The 23,505-nt window shown below is 43.4% G+C and overlaps 1 protein-coding gene across 1 annotated transcript; it reads right to left on the bottom strand.

The window, feature by feature from the left end:
- Positions 1-1,412: 1,412 nt before the first annotated feature.
- LOC110529842 (mitochondrial basic amino acids transporter) lies at positions 1,413-13,713 on the bottom strand. The gene is made up of 5 exons (XM_021612434.2): positions 13,241-13,713; positions 9,932-9,975; positions 9,180-9,263; positions 8,198-8,405; positions 1,413-2,619 (listed from the first exon to the last, which is right to left on the bottom strand). Exons 1-5 carry the CDS (start codon positions 13,266-13,268, stop codon positions 2,051-2,053), a joined length of 933 nt encoding a protein of 310 aa, XP_021468109.1. The 5' UTR covers positions 13,269-13,713; the 3' UTR covers positions 1,413-2,050.
- Positions 13,714-23,505: the final 9,792 nt, after the last annotated feature.

Below are 23,505 nucleotides of genomic sequence, written 5' to 3'. Positions count from 1 at the left end.
ACTCCACAAAATTCTTGTTAACAAACTACAGTTTTGGCAAGTTGGATGACACACAATTGTTTACAGACAGATTATTTCACTTATAATTCACTGTATCACAATTACAGTGGGTCAGAAGTTTACATACACTAAGTTGACTGTGCCTTTCAACAGCTTGGAAAATTCCAGAAAATTATGCCTTGGCTTTAGAAGCTTCTGATAGGCTAATTGACATAATTTGAGTCAACTGAAGGTGTACCTGTGGATGTATTTCAAGGCCTACCTTCAAACTCAGTGCCTATTTGCTTGACATCATGGGGAAATCAAAAGATATCAGCCAAGACCTCAGAAAAAAAAAATTGTAGACCTCCACAAGTCTGGTTCTTCCTTGGGAGCAATTTCCAAATGCCTGAAGGTACCAAGTTCATCTGTTCAAATAATAGTACGCAAGTATAAACACCATGGGACCACGCAGCCATCATACCGCTCAGGAAGGAGACGCGTTCTGTCTCCTAGAGATGAATGTACTGCAAAATGTGAAAATCAATCCCAGAACAACAGCAAAGGACCTTGTGAAGATGCTGGAGGAACCAGGTACAAAAGTATCTATATCCACATAACCTGAAAGGCCGCTCAGCAAGGAAGAAGCCACTGGTCCAAAATCGACATAAAAAAGCCAGACTACGGTTTGAAACTGCACATGGGGACAAATATTGTACTTTTTGGAGAAATATCCTCTATAGAACTGTTTGGCCATAATGACCATCGTTATGTTTGGAGGAAATAGGGGGAGGCTTGCAAGCCGAAGAACACCATCCCAACCGTGAAGCACGGGGGTGGCAGCATCATGTTGTTGGGGTGCCTTGCTGCAGGAGGAACTGGTGCACTTTACAAAATAGATGGCATCACTAGGCAGGAAAATTATGTGGATATATTGAAGCAACATCAAGACATCAGTCAGGAAGTTAAAGCTTGGTCACAAATGGGTCATCCAAATGGACAATGAGTCCAAGCATACTTCCAAAGTTGTGGCAAAATGGCTTAAGGACAACAAATCAAGCCCTGACCTCAATCCTAAAGAAAATTTGTGGGCAGAACTGAAAAAGCGTGTGCGAGCAAGGAGGCCTACAAAACCTGACTCAGTTACACCAGCTCTGTCAGGAGGAATGGGCCAAAATTCACCCAACTTACTGTGGGGGAAGCTTGTGGAAGGCTACCCAAAATGTTTGACCCAAGTTAAACAATTTAAAGGCAATGCTACCAAATACTAATTGAGTGTATGTAGACTTCTGACCCACTGGGAATGTGATGAAAGAAATAAAAGCCAAAATAAAATCACTCTACAATTATTCTGACATTTCACATTCTTAAAATAAAGTGGTGATCCTAACTGACCTAAGACAGGAAATTTTAACTAGGATTAAAATGTCAGGAATTGTGAAAAACTGAGTTTAAACGTATTTGGCTAAGGTGTATGTAAACTTCCGACTTCAACTGTACCTCAATTACCTAGTACCCCTGCACATCGTTTGTATACTGCCATGTTATTTTGAATCATTATTCTTATTTACTGTGTATTTAATCCCCACGTCCCTATTTTTATTCAAAAAAGATATCTTATCTTTAGCTCTGCATTGTTGGGAAAATAACCCGTAAGTAAGCATTTCACCTGTTGTCTACAAAGTATGTGACACATAAAATTTGATTGGATTTACAGTCCTAGTTAGTGGACTTGTGCTTGTACCAGTTAGTACCAGCAACCTAACCATAACTATTTTGGTTTTTAGAATAAATATTAGAGGCATATCAAGCTTTGGTTTCAGCATCTGTCTCACTACATTCAATTTTCTTTCTTTATCTCATCTTCCAACGATATCAGTGCTTTGAGTAAATTATATTTACAAGTCAAGTGGAGACACTGCATATCTATAGATAGACTCCTGATTCAGCTGTATGTATATGTGCTTCCATACTCAGATTCAAAGTACATTTGGCCCTATGGGTTTCCCTCCCTCCCTCCCCCACCCCACAGTAGAGCAGCGCAGGTGGGTGTAACACCTCCAGACTCAGGTCACAGGCTGGAGGCTTGGGCCTGCTGCTGCAGCTGTGTGTGGTGAGCTGTGACGGGGGTCGCGGGTTCACTGTCCTTTGGCCCCTCCTCCACCCCCCGTGCGTACATCAGCACCAGAGTGACTGTGGCAAAGGTGACAGCGTTGACGGGAAACGCCCTGAGCAGGGTGGAGGTGAGACCTCGCGTGAACACTATGAGCCCCTCCCTCTTCACACTCTGCCGCACGCAGTCAGCGATGCTGCTGTACTGGTAGACTCCGCCCACCCCGTCCGCCTGGAGGCGGGACTTAATCACGTCCACAGGATAGGTGGACAGCCAGCAGGTGACCCCGGACATCCCGCCGGCAAAGAGCAGCTTGGGGATCATGTAACGGTCGCCGGGCTCGCAGCCAATGGAGCGGGTTAGGATGTCGTAGGTCAGGAAGTAGACTCCAAAGCAGGGGGTCTCTCGGATCAACGTGGTGACCATGCCGCGGTTCACGCCCAGCAGCCCCTCCCGCTTGTAGATATGTGCTAGACAGTCCAGGGAGTTCTTGTACAGCTTCCTCGTGGACTTCTTCTCCCCAGTGCCTTAGTAACACAGTAGAAAAATAAAGTTTTAATACGTGAAGGTTGCCAAAACAGGTCAAATACTTGTTCATGAATTCATAAACATATACAGGTAACTGCCAAAATAAGGGGAACACCAACATAAAGTGTTTTAATAGAGCATTGGGCCAGCATGAGCAAGAACTGATTCAATCCAACTGGGCATAGATTCTACAAGTTTCTGGAGCTCAATTGGAGGGATGCTAAATTCCATCATTTGGAGTTTTGTTGATGGTGGTGGAAAACATTCTCAGGCACCCCTCCAGAATCTCCCATGTGTTCAATTGGGTTGAGATCTGGTGACTGAGATGGCCACGGCATATGGTTTACATCGTTTTCATGCTCATTAACCCATTCAGTGACCACAAGTCTAGCCGATCTTCAGCATCCAAAAGAAGGAGGAATAATTTAATCGTCCTCCCTTTTATAATCAAATGATGCCGCCTCCTATGGAAACCCCCCTCAGTGCTAACCATTCTCTACCCTCGAACAGTTTTGAAGCGATCAACCGCGATTAAAACTCCAGCCACACTCCACCGTCTCCCACGAAATGAAAAAAAAAAAAAGGGTCAAATGTGGTTCCAACATGCCAAAAAGAACACTGAACAGAAACAAGCAAATGTCAACTTCAGGTAATATGACACTTTCAATTTCACAGGCACACCAATTCTGATATTTTGACCAATTAGTGAAAGAAATAAAAATCAAATTGTTAGTTCAGTATAAAAAGTCAGGAAGCAGTGTAGCTCGCGACGCACACTGGTTCAGCTCGCCTTCACGCTCTTGCTCTCTTCTTTAGCCTTCACAGTTTAACAAAGATCGTGCAGAAAAAGACGCAAATGATTATGATACCAAGACAGCATCTCCCTTCCTCTGCCCATCTGGTAGGGTCAGAAGACCACATTCACCAGCAGTGTGAACGTTCACCAGACGCCTCTTCTTTACAGCTCCTCCAAACGTCTTCCAGAACTCCTCCTCTCCATCTTTAGCCTCCATCTGCCCAGAGTGGTACCTTAGGTGATGACCTGGTTTCACCCTAGCCATACAAATGTGCACAATGGATGACCATTTTCTCCTTCAGACTGTTTTTAGCTGTCAGAGTATTGGTAGTCGTCTTTTTTGCCTAGTACGTAAAAGCTCTGTTCATAGGGTTGTCATGGAATGCCAATATCCGCATTCCAAACACTATGGCGTTGATGAAGGTTCGGCCCATCATGGGAGAGCCGATGCCTTTGTACTGCCCAAACAGCCGTCTCATTGTCCAGGTGGTAGTAAATTTGCGGAGATGACAAGCAGTCGCATCATGGTGGCACTGATATAGAGATAGAGGACTATAGTGCCCAAAAGTTAGTTTTAGCATGGACAACGCCATTGATGACTTTCACCACTGAAGTAGTCAACTTGGTGTGACTTCCTATGGGTTAAGGAAGGATCACATGAGTCCATCCAGGGCATCAAAAGGAATAAGACAATTAATTATACTTGTGAGCAAACATTCCAGAACTGCAAGTGGCAGTAAATTGCCAGCCTTGGTTTATATATCTGTTCAAAATCAAATCAATGCTGCAGTGCAAAGTAAAGGAGTGGGGCTACCATGTCTATCAATCATTAGTTTGTTACAAAAATATCAGTGACTCCATCTTTTGAGTTTTCTATTTTCAAGCTCATCTTTGTAACAGCAAACCTAAACCCACAAGATCAGAGACTCAAACATTGAGGACACCAAGACTAATTGAGATTGAAAAATATTCCTTCCCCTTTCTAAATGATCAGATTATCAGACACAACTAGTACATATTGCATCTTGCCAAATTATTTGCAATTGCTAGTTGCTAACTTTAGCCTCGGTTGGTTCTAGGACTGAAGGAGTATGAGAATATTAAAATGAATACAATAAAACATTATGGTTCCATAAACACATGACATGAGATAGTATATAAAAAGAGGTTGAAATGAACACTTAGCACTGGAAAGTCTGATTGGCATACTGAATTCCACTCAATATTTATTTCCCCCATTACTTCACAACCACAATTCAGGGGACTGCAGGACAGCAGCATTACAAGGGTTGTGGCTGTTTTATCCAAGCAGCAAATAACCCCTAACCAACCAGAATATTGTTACATTCAACAATTCAGTACGATGTCATTGAGGATACCGGTATGTTAGAGACAGTCATTATGATGTCATAGTGGCTCTTTAAGAGAATGTCATTATGTCATTGCGGCCGTTTTAGGGAAAGGGCATATGTAGTCAGCTGCACAACAATGCATTCAAGCAAAATGTGTCTTCCGCATTTAACCCAAATTAATCAGAGAGGTGCGGGGAATGTCATTATGTCGTAGTGGCAGCTTTAGAACATTCCATTATGTCATAAACCAGGTTTCCATGCACATCCTGTTGAAAAACAAATTATAGTGGGACTAAGCGCAAACCAGATTGGATGGCGTATCGCTGCAGAATGCTGTGGTAGCCATGCTGGTTAAGTGCCCCTTGACTTCTAAATAAATCAGTGTCACCAGCAAAGCACCTCCACACCATCATACCTCCTCCTCCATGCTTCACGGTGAGAACCACACATGCGGAGAGCATCCGTTCACCTACTCTGCGTCTCACAAAAGCATGGCGGTTGGAACCAAAAATCTCTAATTTGGACTCATCAGACCAAAGGACAGATTTCCACCAGTCTAATGTCCATTGCTCGCGTTTTGGCCCAAGCAAGTCTCTTCTTATTATTGGTGCTCGTTAGTGGTTTCTTTGCAGCAAATCGACCATAAAGGGCTGATTCACACAATTTCCCTCTGAAAAGTTGATGTTAAGATGTGTCTGTTATTTGAACTCAGTGAAGCATTTATTTGGCCTGCAATCTGAGGTGCAGCTAATGAACTCATCCTCTGCAGCAGAAGTATATCTGGGTCTTCCTTTCCTATGGCGGTCCTCATGAGAGCCAGTTTAACCATAGCACTTGGTGGTTTTTGCACTGCACTTGAAGAAACTTCCAAAGTTCTCTGAATTTTCTGGATTGACTGACCTTCATGTCCTAAAGTCATGATGGACTGTCATTTCTCTTTGCTTATTTGAGCTGTTATTGCCAGTCACTCTGGTGCTACCAAATAGGGCTATCTTCTGTATACCACCCTTACATGTCACAACACAAAAGATTGGCTCAAATGCATTAAAAAGGAAATTCCACAAATGTACTTTTAACAAGGCACACCTGTTAATTGAAATGGATTCCAGGTGACTACCTCATGAAGCTGGTTGAGAGAATGAAAAGAGTGTGCAAAGCTATCATCAAGGCAAAGTGTGTCTACTTTGAAGAATCTAAAATAAAATGTTGATTACTACATGATTCCATGTGTTATTTCATAGCGAAGACAACTACTTTTCTACAATGTAGAAAATAGTAAAAAATAAAGAAAAACCCTTGAATGAGCTGGTGTCCAAACTTGTGACGGGTACTGTATATAGCCTACTATATGAATACCCTCACACAAGAACTTACAAATGTTCCCATCATACATATAGGAGAGATCTGCCAAAATGTGGAAATACTACTCAGTTGCTCACAAACCAGTAAAAAAAAAATAGACATAAACACCCAATTACAAACCCTCTAATGGCCCGGAGTTAACAGTAACAGATATACTAAAGAACACAGGATGAGGAGAGCCAATGGGTTATCAGTCCAAGAGCACAACTAGATTAGTTAACAGCAACGATAGTAGCATTCAGGCTCAACTAATAATAATAACAACAACCTGATACGGAGCAAACATGCATGAAGCTAACATTACACAAACAAAAATCCTCACTCCAGTATTTGCGATATTTATAGAGTAAGTCAAATTAAGCTCACATTTACACACAAGTAAAACATCAAACTTCACATTATTCAGTAAAACACAAAACACATGACATTACTGCCAACTCTAACAGTGATTAACACTTTGTGTTCAAACACAAAACATCACATTCTGGGCTTTCCTTCAGCATTCAGATATCGCTCAGGTACAGTATATGTTGCGTTTCAGTTTAGACATGAGAAGTGCTTTAGTTCAACTACTACTCCACAGTACATATAAATCTCCTTACAGGCCAAAGTAGACTACTGAATAGTTACTGTGCAAGGAGGACAGAGGCATACGAGAAAAAAACTGCATAATCAGATCATACTGTGCTAGTTAGTAGGCTTGTGGTTGTACCAGTTAGATCCAGCGACCGAACCATTTAAAAAAATATCTATATATTTATCACCTTTATTTAACCAGGTAGGCTAGTTGAGAACAAGTTCTCATTTGCAATTGCGACCTGGCCAAGATAAAGAGTAGCAATTCGACACATACAACAACACAGAGTTACACATGGAATAAACAAAACATACAGTCAATAATACAGTAGAACAAAACAAAAAGTCTATATACAGTGAGTGCAAATGAGGTAAGTTAAGGAAATAAATAGGCCATGGTGGCGAAGTAATTACAATATAGCAATTAAACACTGGAATGGTAGATCGGCAGAAGATGAATGTGCAGGTAGAGATACTGGGGTGCAAAGGAGCAAAATAAATAAATAAATAGATACCAGTATGGGGATGAGGTAGGTAGATAGATGGGCTGTCTACAGATGGGCTAAGTACAGGTGCAGTGATCTGTAAAATGCTCTGACAGCTGGTGCTTAAAGCTAGTGAGGGAGATGTGAGTCTCCAGCTTCAGAAATTTTTGCAATTCGTTCCATAACTCTTTTGGTTTCTGGTAGATATACAAAAAGGTCCGACAGAGAAGTCTCTGAATGTCCTTGAGTGGCCCAGCCAGAACCCTGACTTGAACCCGATCTAACATCTCTGGAGAGTCCTGGGAGAAACTCCCCCAAAAAAGATTGTAGGGTAAAAGAAGAAATGTGCTTTTTTTTTTTTTTTTTTTTTACAAAACCTACTTTTTGCTTTGTCATTATGGGGTATTGTGCGTAGAATGATAAGGAAAAAAATACAATTTAATCAATTTAAGATTAAGGCTGTAATGAAACAAAATGTGGAAAAAGTCAAGGGGTCTGAATACTTTCTGAATGCACTGTACCTCACTCATATTGATATCAATACATACTTTTCATGTATTTTACATATATATTTCACAATATGAGGTTGGAATAATACTGTGGCATTTTTTAAATGATAATGCCTTTTTAATGTAAGAGTAATTTGAAAAGACTGCCTGAAATTTCTGCCTGTTTTGGTGGGATGGAATATTGGCCAATAAGAAAGAGTTTCAAACATCTCTGCCAATAACAGCTAGTTTTCAGTTCTCTCCTCTCCACTCCACTTCCAGAAAGTCCTAGCTAAATGCTTGCTTGAGAAATTGCTCTTAGCTAAGAAGCTATTTTTGTTTATTTTTTTAAAACATTTGAATTTAAAACAAATCACAGTAAAGGTAATTTCATTTCTACCCAGAAATTATTTGATATTGAGATCAAAACAGCTGCATTGGACCTTTAAGCAGTTGGAGAGAATGGTAGTTGTCGCCACTCTTTCTATGTAAAAGCCCATTATTTTGGTAATCCCTACCTTGCATCTGCATGCGTGTCTTGGCCAACTCCATGGGGCAGCAGACGACACACTGTATTGCCCCAGCTGCGGCCCCAGCCAGGAACTGGTTCATAGGGGTGTCATGGCCCAGGTAACGCATGGTGTTGCCCTGCACTCCAAACACTATGGCATTGACAAAGGTTAAGCCCATCATGGGGGAGCCGATGCCTTTGTACAGCCCAAACATCTGTGTAGGGAGGAGGAAAGGGGTGGGAAGGCGAAAGGGAAGGGGAGATGGCGAGATGGGGCAGGTAGAGAGAAAGAAAAGTAAAAGTGGGGACATTAGAAAGAGACTGTGTTCAAGGCTATGGACTCTTGTGTAGCATGAAAAGGGAGCCACATAATTATAAATAAATAAATAAAATATGTGATTCGAACTGATGCAGACAATTACATTGATATAACCCACAATATTGAAGCAGATAATGCATTATTTATTTTTTTTACACCTGTTATAAGCCATCTATAAGAGAAAACAAACCAAAGTACTTATTCCCCAATACCCCTAACAATACCCCTAACAATACCCCTAACAATACCCCTAACAATACCCCTAACAATACCCCTTACCAGTGCCTCTTCTATTCCACCCTATTCCAGCCCTGTGAGTATTTCAGATGGCCCATAGCAATGGCATCCCACTCAGTCACAAGACCAGACCGGTTCATCTGACAGACAGGTTCAGGATCAGCCCCCAGGACACACTGCCCTCAATAACACCACAACAAATGCCAAAACATCTTTAGGCCAAGAGACCCAATGAGCCATAACCTCTGAATACCTCAAGCAGAGCATACCTCAATGTGCTTGTGCTGATAGGAGAGTGGCCAAAGTATCAAACAAAACTGTAGCCTATAGGGTTACAATCTACCAAACAACTTGAAATGGGTGATAATCACCTGCTGAAATATAAAATCGGAGACAGTTTCCACTAAATGATAAAGATGTATGTAGGACTTACTGACTCCTGCCGTACGATGGACTGGAAACAGTGGTAGGTCCCGCGGTAAAGAGGCTTGTCCACATTCTGGACCTGTAGTCTCACCTGCAATACAAACACAGGTTTGTGTCAAAGGTAAAATAGAACCTGGATGGCCAATCAGCATCTCTCCTAAACCAACAAACACTTTCTGACAATGCTATCAAAATCATAGGAACAAAAGGGAGGGAATTCGGAGTATGACGCCATTACACACAAATATATGTACTGCAATGAAGTGTACAAACATGTTTTTTCTGACAACTTGGTGAACCACATTCAGTCAGACATCAAAGAGTTACTAGAGGCTATATGTTGATAGGGGATAGGGAAGGGTCCTATTTTTGTTGTGGTTCAACAAAACCAAGACAGTCAAAGTGAGACAGACGGGTGGATGGTTTGACCTTTGCTGTACTTACTACAGTGTACTGTTGTGAAGAAGTATCTACTAACACTGTAAGACTTTTTCTGTGAAACGAAGAAAGTCCCTGTTACAGGTAACAAGAACATTTCCCACAATTATTAAGCCTATGTAAGCTAAGGATGTGTACAAAATCAGCACCATACATACAAATAGCATTTGTTATAGTGTAGAGATCACCCCTTTACCCCAACCATACTGTATTGCTGCTTCTGTGGTTGGTCTGAGATAAGCAGAAACTCTATTGAACTGTGTGACTGCATGCTTTATTTGCATAGAAGGGAGAAAAAAAAACAAGAAAAACCAAACGTACCTTAACCGTGTCAAAAGGGTGTCCTACTAAGACTCCGGCAGCACCTGAAGAGAAGAATGAGAGAGCCATTATAGACAGGATCGCCTAAAGCCAACGCTACACTTTACTGAGATCAGATAGTTTCAAGTCAAATAAATAGCTGTGTCCGCTATTTCAGATCACAAGTTCAGAGATTGGAAACATATACCTTTAATGTCACATTAGACCGCCAAAATACACGCTGCAATTCTTCTGAGAAGGAAATGTAAACCCTGTCGCCATCAACAACAACCTGCAACCGTAAACAAATAGCAGACCTGGGTTCAAATAGTATGTGAAATCTGCTTTCCGAGCCAGATGGGCAGGATTAGCAGTTGAGAGAATTATATTGGTCAATTAAGCCAGACAGACTAAATTAGGCACCAGTAAAGTATTTGAAATGAATTCAAATAGTATCTGAACCCAGGTCTGAGACAGTGACGCTATATGGATCTAGAAAGTGCTGACTAATATCTGGCAAGGCCACTGGGGAGAGAGCGTGATTCTTCAGGAAAAGTCCTGATGACTGCTCTACAAGTTAGCCTACATAACAGGTGTTTAGGAGTACCCAATCCTACCCTTGTTCCGATACCAGTTTGAGACCTCTCACTACTGACTCTGGTATTTTGGTGTAACCTTACCTAATACAAGCCCTCTCCTCCCCTGGCTCTGACTAGAGTGAATCCTCAGCCCTGGGACCTGACAGCAACTGTCCTGCTATAGGCCTTGATATAGGCCTACAGAGTTTGGCAGACTATCCTCCATATTGGCACCAACCGTTCCTAAACAATAACATTCTGAAATGAAATGTCTTGTGGACCAGCATGGCACCATGAGAAAGCCACAACCCAAACAGTTTGCAGAGCTCTGGTTACTGGCCATCTCTCCATCTGTGGTCTGTCTGTGCCTCTCTGGACTGGCTAGAACAGCTAGGCTAATGCTAACTAAGCAGCACCTGCTGTGTCACAGTGGGAGGCCTGGGCCCAGCCAGCCAATAAGAGCCAGGCCACTTCTGTAAACCAGTTAAAAAACAGCAGTAGGCATATGTTGGTTGCAAGGGGATCACAAGTCAACACACTGACCTCAGTGAAACTACAACCATGATTTGTGTCTTTGTGAACAGGCAGGCAAGGGACAATTATGGTAATATCTTAGGTATTAATACCACAGTAGCTACAGTGGAACAAACTACCAGTACCTGGGCAGTTTGCAAAGTTGAACTATTTCTTCTCTTTCACTTTTTGTACCTACTTAGAATTTGCAGTGGTACAGTATTATGTACAGGTCTGTGTCTTCCTGGGACAAGGTAACAACGTAAGTTATTAATTTCCCTAGCAGGGCTCTATGCTGAGCTTTTTTACAAGGTGCATGGGTGTGCCTCAGTTGAAAAATGTAGGCCCCCCACAAATAAATTTAGCAACAAAATATTTTTCTAGGTGTGCTGGTGCTACTAAATTGAGAAAAAAAAAATCCAGGTCGCACAGCGAAATATTTAGGCTCATATGCGAGTAAAATGGTCACACTGTCGAGGCCTGCCTACAGTCACCTTTGAAGGCCTACTGCAAAGAGTTTCCTGGAAATGGTGGGAGATATCAGTGGAACTGATTTACAAATGCTCAGAGGCTTGGCTTGTCATCATTTTTGGAGGGTGCCATGCTGGCACCAACAGTTCCAGTTGTAATTACAATGTTATTGCTATGGAACATTTGATGCCAACATGAAGGTTAGTTTACACCCATGTACGCTTATGGCTCAGCTCTAAATAGTCCGGCCTAGTAGGCCAACACTTTCATATAATACTAAAGTTACCCTCTGAGTCGAGTCAGGCTTTTCCTGCCATTCCACTCACGTTGAGCATGCTGGGTCCCTCCCCTATGGGTTTACAAGTACACCAAGCCACTCCACAGCAGATTCGTGACAGTGGGAAGGAGAGTGTGATTGGTCTGTGAAGGGGTGTGTGTGGATGCCTCTCCTTTTTACAGTAGATCCATCTTAGTTTGTCTGTTGACGGAGCAGTAACTGACACCACAGATGTATCACTCATCATAAATCCTTTCACCAGGGAAGAAATATACTTTTTGCTTTCAACAACATAAACGTGTTCTTCCTGGAGAGCAGGGCCATCCACTTACTTTATGATCTGACCACCTATAAACTAATCTAATTTAAAATAATATTACCAAGGCTACATTGAAGACCACTGGAATCAGATACCCAGATAAGGGCTAACTATGAAATACCCATAACCTCACATACGCAGCTTTTCTGACATAGCCTAAGGCGCTGCTTTGTTCTAACATGAGACTCAACCTGACTTCCACGAACCTGACTTCCAAATATATATACACATTAAAACAATTGTCATGCCTAACAACTATTCACAGACTGGTACCCAGACAAACTGTAGCCTACATTCTTTTTTAGCTAACATTCAACATCAAATGACAGGAGTGGAATGTAATAGCTGAACAGAAATGGCAAGCAGGCTAGGGTACAGTATCTTCAGGTTTTACATTGATATTGTTAGCCATTTCAGTGATGCTGTTCAGTGATTGACTTGGGAAGGAGCTCATTGGAGCTGTGTACCTAAAATGTTATACTGCTTGAGCTCCTGTTCCTCTTATAGAATATTATTCGCTCAAAAGTATTGCGGCGCTCCTGCACCTAAATATACCGTACCAGCACCCAAAATGAGTACTGACACCTATTTCAGTGCAAGTCACGCACTGATGATGTTACAATAAGACATGGAGTGATTGTTTTCAATGCATTGTCTGAATAGTTCCAGACAGCTATAATGATGTCACGTGTTTTCCATTACTAGATAGAATGTGGAGAATGTTCCTAGGCTTGTGTGCCGACTTTCGCCAAGAACAAAAGTGTGGTTGATATCTCGGAATCGGATTGCATCACACAATGCTGGTAAGCCGGGTGAGGTGAACAAGCCGAAAGTTTCACAACGTCAAGGTCAACATTGTCTAAGCTACAGTATGTAAGAATTCATTTCTCAAATAGCACTTTCGGTTTTAGGCCAGGTATATGTGTGATTGGTAGGTGTGATGATGGCTAGATGACATAGCTACAGTAAGGCGACAGCTTGTGACGCAGTGCCTAGCGTGCGTGGGTATGGCTACAGACATCACTTGCCGACTAAACTCGATCATGGGGTTGAGTTTAATCGGCTAATTTACCCACTAACCAGACAGACACGGGATGTGCTAGCTAGCCTTTCAACATTGGCTGCAGTGCTAGTAGTTAGCTAGAAAGCGGTGTGTTTCAAATCAGACTTACCTCCAATGCAGCCAGCAAGAAAGTCCATCACCAGTCTTCAGCACAAGTTTGCGATTCAGGGTACAGTGATCTGTCAAGTAACTATTATTAGCTACTTTTTGACACCGACACTGCTTGATGCAACACGTAAATTACACAACTAGCGCGGGAAGCCAGGTAACTACTGAAGCTAGTCAGCTAGCTACGTCGCCTACCTATACTGTAGTTGGCTAAAGTCAAGATTCTGTCTAGTCCTAGCTAGGCAAATGTGATATAAACTTGCTAGCTAATATATATGTATGTATGTGTGTTAAGATATCTGTGGCCGTTAGAATAGAGTTAGCTAGACACTACACGACTTCAATGAGCTGTCCTAGCTAGATTATTTTACCGTCCTCTCTGCCATATACTCTGCCTGTCTGACCAAGGTTTTTAACAGATGGCATTGTCATTGAAGGTGTGTTACCACCTTGGACAATTTCAATACACCTATTACGTTGCAAAGCGTTTCTTTGGCGGAAGCAAGCGGGGAAAACGGGGCGGGGCATACCTGCATTTGTCCAATAGATATTCTAGTTTTTCTATGTTTGCTTCCGTTTGGTTATTCAATGGTAAACGGTTTCCGTAATGAATATACCCGTACTTCGGGTTAACATCGTATCCAATCACATTACAGTCCCGAATCCGCAATCCCTCCTTTTCGATTTTGCGAACGACTCTTGGAGGAACGTATTTCTTGACTGCTGTGAGGGTGATAAGTGGCCAGACAACTCGCACAACATTTTCCGCTTCTCAGATGTTTGCTACATACTTCTCATTGCGGAAAATAAACTAACGTCAGTGGGTTCCAGGCAAGGTGATAAGCATTCGTTTGCGAACTGCAGCCCCCCCCCCCAAACGATGAATTATCGAGTTTGTTGAGCAGATGCTGTGTATGTGTTGGTTCTACAACGCTGTGTCCATAACATTTAATAATTCATTCATTGCAGTCATTCTTGCACCATGCGATCAATTATCAATTCAAACATGTATTTTTCTTCTCTATGCTCATGGTAAATTTTTCTGCGCATATATGACATTCACTAGCATGTCTCCGGAGCCGCTGAGCCGGAGGGGCGTATATTAATCCTGCTTTACGATTTATTGTGGTTATCACCAACAGGCCAAACAAAATGCTAAAATGAACGAGTCACTCAGAAAAATGAATCATGACTCTCGAGTCAGTGAAAGAGTCGTTCACAAAGAACGAATAGTTCGCGAACTGCACATCGCTTGGAATACCCCCACTTTCAAGGTGCGGTGTTCTGTGTCAATACCCACGTTTCCATCCATAGTTTTTATGTGAGTATTGTCATACCGTATATATATATATATATATATATATATAAAAATACATGACAGCTGTGATGGAAACAGGAAGTTTAGGTCAAATGTAATAAATACCGACATATAATTTGTTCGTTCGACATGGTGGGATCTTGTGTCGGTAAAATGAATTATGCGACAAATGCACAAATATTGATATAATAACCATCATAGCGAAGTCAACGTGGAGTCACGCGATGATATGGTGCGTGTCCTCCCACTACCACTCGGAAACCATGCAGTTTATTAAGCTACAGATTAAATAAATGATATGAGGTGGTGAAAGTGCACAATGATGAGATTGATGCTGTAAGGTCCTGGGTGTCGTGAGGGTGAAATCAGGCGCAGGAAAGCAGAGTTCAATAAAGTGCTACTTTAATGCACACAAGGTGAACTACGGTCAACCCACTTACGGGTGTTCAAACCAAATGCCCCAGACACAGGGAAACGAAAACAGTCTAGCACTAAATACACGAACATGTACATCTAATGCAAACACCAGGGTTACAATAATCAATCCCGCACAAAGAACCAGGCGGGCGGCTGACTAATAAAGCCTCACTAATTATAACCAACTCAAAACAAGTGTACTCAATAAACACATAAGGAGGGGGAGAAAATAATCAGTGGCAGCTAGTAGGCCTGCAACGACCAGCCCCACCCGAACGGGAAGGGGAGCCACCTTCCTGACGCGCGGCTCCCGCAGCGCGCCGACACTGGCCTCGAGGTCGACCCGGAGGACGAGGTGCAGGGCGATCCGGATGGAGGCGATGGAAATCCCTCAACATTGACGGATCCAAAATGTCCCCCACCGGTACCCAGCACCTCTCCTCCGGACCGTACCCCTCCCAGTCCACAAGTGACTGGTCCACAAGTGACAAAAGGTCTGGACTTTGACTAGGCCATTACAAAGCTTCAAATTTGTTGCTTTTTAGCCATTTTCATGTAGACTTTATTGTGTGTTTTGGATCGTAGTCTTTCAGTATGACCCAGCGTCGCTTCAGCTTCAGCTCACAGACAGATGACCTGACATTCTCCTGTAGAATTCTCTGCTACAGAGCAGAATTCATGGTTTGTTCTATTAAGGCAAGTCGTCCAGTTCATGAAGGCATCAAAGCCTCCCCAAACCATGACACTACCACCACCATGCTTGACCATTGGTATAAGGTTTTTACTGTGGAATGCAGTGTTTGGTTTTCGCCAGGCATAATGGGACCCTTGTCATCCAAAAAGTTATACTTTTGGGCTCGTCTGTCCATAGAACATTATTACAAGAGTCTTGAGGATCATTCAGGTGATTCCGTGTATTTTTAGGCTAACTATAGTAAACTTTTTAGATGAGATGGGCCCCAGTGTAAAAACAAAGGGGGGTGTCAATGTAAATAGTATGGGTGGCGATTTGATTAATTATACAGCAGCTTATGGCTTGGGGGTAGAAGCCGTTAAGAAGCCTTTTGGACCTAGACTTGGCGCCCCCCCTAGGAGCGGCCCTAGCCGCGGAGCAATGATGACCACCACGTAGTTGTTTGAAGTCTCTAACAAGACCCAGATCCAGGATGTCCCAAGCAGGCATCCCCACCCGCTCCTCGGGACCGTAGCCCTCCCAGTCCACCAGGTAGAGCAGGGTCCCTCGGACCTGACGAGCCTCCAACAGACGCCGGACCGTGTAGGCCGGGCGGCCATCCACAAGTCAAGGGGGCGGATGAGCAGGTGTGGTGGGAGAGACCCTCATGGACCTAGGAAGCTGGAGACGATTGGTGACTGAGTTGATGCGACTCAGGATGTTGAATGGTCCTATGTAGCGAGGAGCGAGCTTCTGCAAGTACACCTTTAAAGGAAGATCATGGGTGGACAGCCACACCCGTTGACCCGGTCGGTGCCGGTTTGCCTGATGTTGGTGTCGGGCAGAGGAGAGGAGCAAGGAGGATCGCGCTCTGATCCAGGTACGGCGACATTGTTGAATGAACGCCTCGGCTGAGGCCCGCTTCGGCCTTTTGTACAGGAAATGACACTCAAACGGCGACAGTCCAGTGGACGACTTCGGCAGTGTTTTATGCGCATACTCCACCCAGACAACCTGGCCTGAGTGGAGAGGAAGCAGCGGATGGAACTTCTCCAGCTCCTGGTTGTCCCCCTCAGTTGGCATATTCAACTGAGGTTGGAACCCCGAGGAAAGACTCACCGATGCCCCCACAGGGAGCTGAAGGCCTTACAATACTGTGCGACGAAATGGATCCCACGATCTGAGACAATGTCCTGGGAAGTCTGTGTAGTTGAAAGACATGGCTAATCATGAAATCAGTGGTCTACTTCGCTGAAGGCAACTTGGGTAAGAGGATGAAATGGGCTGCCTTGGAGAACTGATCGAAGACCAACAGGATAGCGGTCAGCCCTTGAGATGGAGGTAACCCTGTGATAAAGTCTACAGACTATGAGACCAGGACTGGCTGGTGATGGGCAGAGTTTGGAGGAACACAGCCGGTCGCTGATATGAAGACTTGCTTTGGGAATGAATGGAACAGGCCACAACAAAGGATCTCACATCCTCCATCATGTTGGGCCACCAGAATTTCCATCTCAGGAACTCCAGTGTTCGATTAACCCCTGGATGCCTAGTTAATTTAAAGGAGTGTCCCCATAGTAGTACTCGGGACCGGGCTGATTGTGGAACAAAGTCTGGTAGTGGGTCCCCCGCCGGGGTCAAGTTCTCAGGTCTGGGCTTGTCGGATCGTGATCTCAATACTACATATCACAGGGGCCACAATGCGTGAGCTGGGGATGATGGGCTCTGGGTTTCTCTCTTCGTTAGAGACATCATGTTGGCGGGACAGGGCGTCTGCCTTCTGAGTCTTGGATCCTGGGCGATAGGCTAGTGGAAATCAAACCTGTTAAAAAACAGAGCCCACCTAGTCTGGCGAGCGTTCAACCTCTTGGCTTCTTCAATGGAGTTCTTATGGTCTGTCCAGATCACGAAAGGATGAGGTACCCCCTCCAACCAGTGCCTCCACCCCTAAAGAGTCCAGTTAACTGCCCAGAGTTCCCGGTTGCCTCCATCGTAGTTGCGTTCCGCTGGCCGGAACTGCTTGGAGAGAAAGGCGCATGGTTGCAGTTTCTTGTCCTCTTCGTTCCTCTGTGAAAGGACCACCCCTGCACCGATGTCCGAGGCATCCACCTCCACCACAAAGGGACGAGTCGGATCAGGATGAACAAGGATTGGTCCAGAGGTGAAACGTCCCTTGAGCTCCGTGAAACGTCCCTTGAGCTCCATGAATTTCCTTTCAGCCTCGGGGTCCAGCAAAAACAGGTCTGGGACTTGCGGGTTAGGACCATGAGTGGCGCTGCCACCTCACCAAAGTTGCGTATAAAACGCCTGTAACAATTGGCACCGCTAAACCTGATTGAGTGAGGTGGGACGGGGCAAGTCGGCGACCACCTCAATCTTTACAGGGTCCATTTGGATGCCTGTGGTAGAGATAATGTGACCCAGGAAGGAAACCTGGAATACATGGAACTCACACTTCTCTATCTTGATATATAGTTGCCTCTCCAGGAGGCATCTCAGGACTTGGCTGAAGTGCAGTATGTGTTTCAGAAGGACCTTGGAGAAGATCAAGATGTCATTGAGATTAACAGAGACAAACCAATTCAACATATCCCCCAGGGTGTCATTGACCAACGCTTGTAAGACTGTCTGTGAGTTCGATAATCCAAAGGGCATGACTAAATACTCATAGTAGCCACTAGGGGTATTAAAAGCATTCTTACACATCTCCCTCCCTGATTCTCACCAGATTATAAGCGTTGCGGAGGTCCAGTTTGGTGACGAATTGTGTCCCTTGGTCCAACTCCAATGCGGAGGACATCAGGGGTAGGGGGTAAAGATTCTTGATCGTAATCTGGTTCAGGCCTCTGTAGTCGATGCAGGGACGCAGGCCTCCATCCTTACCTATGAAGAAGAAGCCTGCACCAGCAGGGGATGTATAGGGGCGAGTCAAACCTGCTTAGGTTGGACCCAGGTGCAGAGAAGAGACCAGACAAGGAATCAGTGGTTAAGGATAAACATAATACGTTACAGGGATACTGTAGCCGCAGGATCACAGTACACTTAAAAAACAAACACTAAGTCTCGAAAACTCACTCAGAAAACGAACGCACACGGTAAACAATTCAAGCTTCTGCAAATGACCATAGAAAACACACCTATTTTAATAGGGACACAATCATGAAATAATAAGACACCTGAGTCCAATAAAAGTCTCTAGGATCGTCTCAACCGCCCTCTGGTGCCAGGAGGAACCATGACAATTTCATAGTTTGGATGTCTTCACTATTATTCTACAATGTAGAAAATAGTAAAAAGAATGAAAAACCCTTGAATGAGTCGGTGTGTCCAAACTTTTGACTCGTACTATATATAATACATATCCCAAAATATAATGTACTACTTTTGGTTTCAGCACAAGTATCTCAAATAAAACAAATATATATAATTTATTTGAGATACTTGTGCTGAAACCAAAAGTAGTACATTATATTTTGGGATATGTATTATGGCCAAAATGTGTATGAAATGTACCAAATAAATGGACTGGTGGATGTGCTCACTCTCTCAATGGCAGAATAGAACATCTGTCATAACTGTTTATTACATCTGTTATGACAATGTTATAATACAAGTTATGTAGCCTGAAGGTTTCAACAAGTGTAACAGAGCCGTTGTTTTAGAATAGATCTTCGGAGTCCTCTAGTGGACAGAAGAGACACTGCATCAACAGGGTTGTCCATGTTCATCACTCCACTGAGACACTTCTGAGGTAATGCAGACCAGATGTCTTCCCATTACATTTGACTGATCTGGTCTTCTGGGCATGTAAAAGAGCACACACACATACGCCACTCTCTCTGGCATACAAACACACCTCAATCTCTCTAACACACAAATATGCACGCAGACAATATACACACACATACACACGTACACACACTACCCTCCCATGAGTCCCATAACAGATGTGAGAAAAGTATTTCAAAGGGCCATTTGACATTTTGAAGCTTCAACAAGACATTTAACCACGTGGCAAAGGATGAACCAGAGTTGAACATGTTGGTCTAAAGATCATAGGAGAGTGTAGAAGCTTGGGGCATGAGGCTGATTTTTAGGTTGGCTAACATTATAAATCCAGTAGGACAGTCTCGGGGCGTTGAGTGCCACTAATTACCACAGATTCCTAGGTCTTATTCACTAGGACGGAAGAAAACAGACAAACAGGGAGGAAACTACCTATAGTTTTCCAGTAAGAAATGCTTGTTTTTGTTTGCTGTTGCAAAACATTTTGCTACAAATTGCATTTATGAATAAGACCCTGCTGTTATGCAGCAGATGGTACACTGCCTCTCTCTACTGGCCACATATGGAACTGAGCCATACACCAAACCCATCTCACTGTTGCTCAATATTCACACACAATGCATCAAATCCTGCAGCCTGCAGCCAACTCTCTCTCTTATCCTCACTGCTTTCTATCTGTTGTTTAGTAGACTAATATAATAGAATCACATTATCCACAACTGGTGTGAAGAGGGATAACCCTCAGAATCAAATTTCACGGCTTGTTTGAATCCCACAGACATGCTGAATAAAAATGAGTGTGATCACGCATTCACACACAGGCATGCTTGCACACACACACACAGACACATGCATGCGTGCACATGCGCACACAAAAACATGTACACAGACACACACACACACACACAACTCACACATCAATAAGCGCTTTGAACTTGAAGGACAGTACCTCAGGTAAAAGCATGAATCCCCTCTATCCTGTCCTGAGTTCCAATGACCAACTACATGCCAATCACCATACAAATCTGGTGCACACATTGGTGTATATGGGCTTCTCCTGGAATCTGTGCTTTCTTTATAAATACATAGTTGCTGAAATTATAGGAATTACATCATTACATAAGGTCAAAAAGTGGGACCCCTCTATCCTGTCCTAAACTGTCAGTAATATGAAAAAAAGAGGGATGGAGGGATAATGGAGGAATAAACAAACAGAATGCATGGAGGTCATCTGAGGCAAGACTCAGAGAGGCATGTACAGCCAGTGGAATGAGCTATACATTACACCAGGGGAACAAAGCTAAATCTAGATGTTTTTGTTCCAGCATCCAACTAGACACCAATCACCATAAAGATCTGTGCACATTGGGGATTAAGGGCTTCTCCTGGAAACTGGGCTTCCTTACAAAGACATAGTTGCTGAAATTCTAGGAATTACCGACAGTGTACTGTGAAACAAGAAAAACCCTCAATGTTTCCTTTGTTCTCTGCTCATAATTAAACCCTGCATGTCTTTTCCCCTTATGCAACAAAAGCAGCGTGCAATTATGCAGGCTTCTAAAGATCTCACTGAGCTAAGTTACAAGCTGGCTAACTATCACCACACTACTTTTAGAGGAGTTTAGGGGGTGGGGGGTATCTTCCATTATCTTAGAACCCTTTGAAAATGTGTTAATGCTCAAGTCTCCACTTGCATCCCCTGTTGCTAAGGCCAAAGGCAGGAAGCCACATTAGAGGAGAAGAGGGACCTTATGAGAGGCCATTGTTGTGCTTGGTGCAGGTACCTCAATTACCACTAATTCACCTGGTGAATGTCGACTGGGCTGATTGAAGAGGATGGAAGATTGAAAAATGACGATTACATGTCTGAAAGTAAACATTCAAAAGTCTGTCATCTACACTGAACAAAAATATAAACGCAAAAGTGTTGGTCCCATGTGTCATGAGCTGAAATAAAAGATCCCACAATATTTTCCTTACGCACAAAGAGTTTATTTAAAAAAAAAAACGTTGTGCAAAGTTGTTTACATGCCTGTTAGTGAGCATTTCTCCTTTGCCAAGATAATCCATCCACGTGAGAGGTGTGGCATATCAAAGCATCAATATAAAATAGCCTACAGGCAGTGAGCGCTGCAAGCTATACCAATCCCCACGGCAGGAACACAGAACCTAACAGGTGGAGGCTGGGGTGGTTGTGGGAGCAGGAATTCAGCACAAAGTAGCAGTAGCAGCAGTAGGATGAGTGAGCAGACCCTGTCACCTTAAATAGACCACCAATAAGGTAGGTGTGATTGTAACTAGCCTCTAATTGGTGTCATCTCAGCTGATGCGTCAGCCTGAGGCGGGGCACTCGGGTTTCCCTTCTGAACAGGCTCAGCTTAATTTCAGAAAGAAAATGCCACGCAGAAATATGTTTAACAATTTATTAAGCAATGAATAATGCAAGTCTTGGCGTGTAGGCTTTGCTCCTTCAGGGTAGCTCACTGCCCAAGCAAAGCATTAATATAAAATAGCCTATAGGCAGTGAGCGTGGTAAATTATACCAATCCCCTAAAACAGCAGAACCCTACGATGTCCAACTGTGTGTAGCTATGCCAGAGCGCCGGTTAGATATAATCAATAGACCAGTTAAAGTAAACCTGCCATCGCAATAATTAATACTATGTGGGAATGTTAACCTTGTGTGGCATTATGGCAACGTATGACTCCTATTCCTCATAACGTGCCGCCGGGTACTCTCGCTTGAGGCAAGATGAGCTTCTTGCCAACGTAGCAGTGTGAATCCAGTCGCCCTAGAAATGCACCACCGGGTGCTCTCACTGAACTATAGGAGTAGCCCGATCATCTGTGGGTCTACATGAAATATCTACCATCTAACACACAACCTAAGCAATGTGCACCTAGCCAACAACCTGTGCTAATACCCACTGAACTGTATTATGATAACCACCAAAGCAATGCTATCGACTGTGGGCGGAACGCCGACATAGCGACCTATATAAGGCATGGGACTCTCAGATGAACTCATCACTTTTAGCATCAAAAATCTCCTTGGCGTTTTAATCTAATAGTGTTCGAAGGAATGCCCATGATCTCCAGTGTGGATGCAGGGACAGATAGAGAAGCCATTGAAGCAGCGCCAATGTGAAATGAATGGGTAGCATACAGCTCAGGAGATAGCCTGCAGCACTGGCAGAGGAGATGGAGCCGTGATGAAAAACCAGTATCTCGTCATTGGTTTGCCAGCATCAGTAATGAATAATGGATTGCCCGGCGTGGCCAGTGGTCGCCATTGCAGGTAGCGTAACATGAAAGAGAGGACAGAAAGCAGTGTTAGTTTGAGCAATATGATACCTGCAAACCGTTACTCTTCCTATCAGTCTGGGAATGCTTAACCAACACGGTGAACATGTGAGTGTCCATAATTATTAAATCCCAAAATATCGGGAGATCATGCAATGATTAAAAAACCTGTAAAAACCTGTAGAAAGCAATAAGACCTCTAATAAAAATAATTGTACAAGCCGAACACCCTTTCCTTAATGTGAATCCAGTTTTTGTATAGAGTAAGGGTGATAGGTAACCTTTGGCACTGCGAGATTTCAAGAACTCAGGTAGGTTTCACAATCTCAGAATGAATCAATTGTGACATTGTAGCATCAAAGGATCAGAGTGAAGCCAGGATCAGTTGAGAAGCAGTAGCAGCGCTGATGCAGAATTGGGCGCCAATAGCTCAGATCTAGCCCTCAGCGCTGATGAAAGAACCAGAGCCGTGATTAGTTCCAGTATTTGTCATTGGTTGCCAGCGTCAATGTTGAACAGAGGTTCGCCTGGTGCTGCCTGTGCTCAGCATGCAGGCAGCATAACATGAAAGAGAGGACAAAGCGGTGTTAGTTCTGGTGATGACAACAATGTCCCACATGAGAGAGTCCATATTGCAAGCAGAACTTAAGAGATCATGCAAAATTAAAGGGAAGGAATATTTTGTGTATTTAGACTGAAGAACCCCTGAAGCCATCATATGGACTGCCTCTGGAAAAGCGTAATGTAAACTCAACACCATTGCCTTAAT

The sequence above is a fragment of the Oncorhynchus mykiss genome, chromosome 8 (genome assembly GCF_013265735.2).
Source record: "Oncorhynchus mykiss isolate Arlee chromosome 8, USDA_OmykA_1.1, whole genome shotgun sequence".
Classification (NCBI taxonomy): Eukaryota; Metazoa; Chordata; class Actinopteri; order Salmoniformes; family Salmonidae; genus Oncorhynchus; species Oncorhynchus mykiss.
Note: the sequence above shows the minus strand (reverse complement) of the source record. Positions and strands in the feature narration are given on the sequence as shown.

Coding starts and splice junctions, on each gene's coding strand:
- LOC110529842 (XM_021612434.2), bottom strand. CDS start 13,268: ATGGACTTTCTTGCTGGCTGCATTGGAG. Junction 9,976..13,240: donor TCTTGCTGGCTGCATTGGAG/GTAAGTCTGATT, acceptor TCTTCTCTTCAG/GTGCTGCCGGAGTCTTAGTA. Junction 8,406..9,179: donor CCATCGTACGGCAGGAGTCA/GTAAGTCCTACA, acceptor CTCCCTACACAG/ATGTTTGGGCTGTACAAAGG.